This window comes from Cystoisospora suis (genome assembly GCF_002600585.1).
Source record: "Cystoisospora suis strain Wien I chromosome Unknown contig_7073, whole genome shotgun sequence".
Classification (NCBI taxonomy): domain Eukaryota; phylum Apicomplexa; class Conoidasida; order Eucoccidiorida; family Sarcocystidae; genus Cystoisospora; species Cystoisospora suis.
Window position 1 is genome coordinate 14,928 of NW_027159859.1, and position 2,118 is coordinate 17,045.

The following is a 2,118-nucleotide window of genomic DNA, read 5'->3' on the forward strand; positions in this document are numbered from 1 at the left end:
CTTTAATCTATCTCTCTATCTCCCTGTCTTCTTCAATCTGTCTGTGTATTTATTAACCAAAAGACGAGCGTCCCCCTAAAGGGCGAGATATTCTTCTACGTATGCACAAGTTATATATACATATCTATCTACACATATATATACTATATACATATGGATGGATACACTATACATAAATATATACATCCGCATGCACAGAAGCGACGACTGAACAGACTCAGGACGGTAAGAGAGAGAAACACGCTTCTTATCTACTATAAATCTCCATACACGTATATACACCTACCTCTCAATGTCTCTACATACAAATGAGCATATATATATATATATATGATAGAGTTAGCTTACTATATATATATATGTATATGATAGAGTTAGCTTACTATCTAAGAGTTGCAGGAGTTTATTGTCAGGGCTATCGGAGGGTGGGGGGCCTTCAGATCTCCAATAGTCTTTGAAAGCCTTGCCAGGGACCGACTTAGGCGCCTTTCTACTATTAGACGTATGGCTATTCCCCTGACTAGCACTACTACTACTACTATCACGGCTAGGAGAAGAGGAAGAAGTCCTATCTGATGCTTTTGCTGATGGATGGAGAGAAGAAGAAGAATAGACGCTTTGGTCATATTCTTCGAGATAGAGAGAGTGGGACCAAGCACCGGTAAGTCGATAGACAGGATAACCTTCAGCCGTGAAAACGACTGCTCGGATCATATGAATCGACTTATCTAACCTAAGAACGAAAGACATGCACGGGGAAAAATAAGAATGTCGAAGAAGAGAAGTACATCTACAGCTATAGACACAGGTATATAAAGATATAGCTCCAGCTAGACACAGGTATAGAAAGATGTAGCCATAGCTAGACACAGGTATAGAAAGATGTAGCCATAGCTAGACACAAGTATAGAAAGATGTAGCTAGACGTGACACCTCAAAATCTATGGCGAGGGAAGATGACAAGACCCACCCTAAGAAGTGATAGACTCATAAAACACTCCTATGAAATTGCCATAGTCCAGCCACACTCTCATTCTCATATACATATAAAGGTATAGAGAGATATAGATATACATAGATGTATAGGTAGGTATATAAGCGGAATGTGTACATAGGCGGTGTACGGGTATATATACACACACAAATAGATGTCGGTGGGAGCTCTACACATTAATACGTATATAGACCTCCGCAACGGAGATCTGAATGAGGAGGAGAAAGCCTGAGTGCATTAGATATGTCGATGACATACAAACCTAGAAATATGAAAGATCGTTAGATGCGAACCACAAGACATCGACACATCCACACACTCACATCAACCCACCTATCTATCTATCTCTGATCTATCTATCTATCTATTCTATCTTTGATCTATCTATCTATCCTTTTTCTATCTATTATATCTTTGATCTATCTATCTATCTCTGACCAATCTATCTCTCTATCTTTGATCTATTATTTATCTGCCTCCCTATCTGTAATCTATCTGCCTCCCACGATCGATCTCTAATCTCTCCATCTCTCTGACTCGAAAGATCGATCTTTCTATCTAGGGTTGCTACATCCTGGACTGCTGGTGTATCTTCTCTTTCTTTTTCTCTTAGTTGTTACCAGCCTTTCTTGAGGAACTGAACGATCGTATAGTCTCCTTGTCTCTGATTCTGAATGAGAGAAGTTCCATCCCTGTACATCACAGCAAAAGAAAAGACCAAAGAACTCTGACGAAAACCCCACAGAAAACAGACTTCCGGTGTTGTATGAGTTTCAGGTGTATATACACCCCAAGGGCTGGGCTGAGACCATAGGGGCCACCTAATGTACTTCCAAGATAAAGTTGTATGAAATTCATTCTTCTCTATGTGTCGCTCTGTGAAGCTTTCTTTATTCCTGATCGACTTCTCCGTAGATAGACACACTCGGAAGAGTTGAATACATTGGAGATAGACCCAGAGATAAACTAACTAGAGATGGAGAGACTAAACTTAGAGAGCTAGTTTAAGCATAGAGAGACAGAAAGCGATCACGAGACCAGAGTAAAAGATCTGTAGACGCTCTTCTGTTTGAGACAGGTGAGAAAAAGAAAGAAAGAGAAAAGGAAAAGAAGAAGAAAAAAGA

General features: G+C 39.8%; 1 protein-coding gene across 1 annotated transcript in view; it reads right to left on the reverse strand.

Annotated features, from left to right (window-relative positions):
* The window catches only part of CSUI_010293 (oxysterol-binding protein), a 4,546-nt gene extending 2,860 nt beyond the window's left edge, over positions 1-1,686 (reverse strand). The window contains exons 1-2 of the mRNA XM_068070398.1: positions 1,615-1,686; positions 384-728 (exon numbers count right to left, since the gene is read on the reverse strand). Of these exons, the coding sequence (XP_067917630.1) occupies positions 384-728; positions 1,615-1,684 (415 nt within the window). The 5' untranslated portion in view covers positions 1,685-1,686. The remainder of the gene's footprint in view (positions 1-383; positions 729-1,614) is intronic.
* Positions 1,687-2,118: the final 432 nt, after the last annotated feature.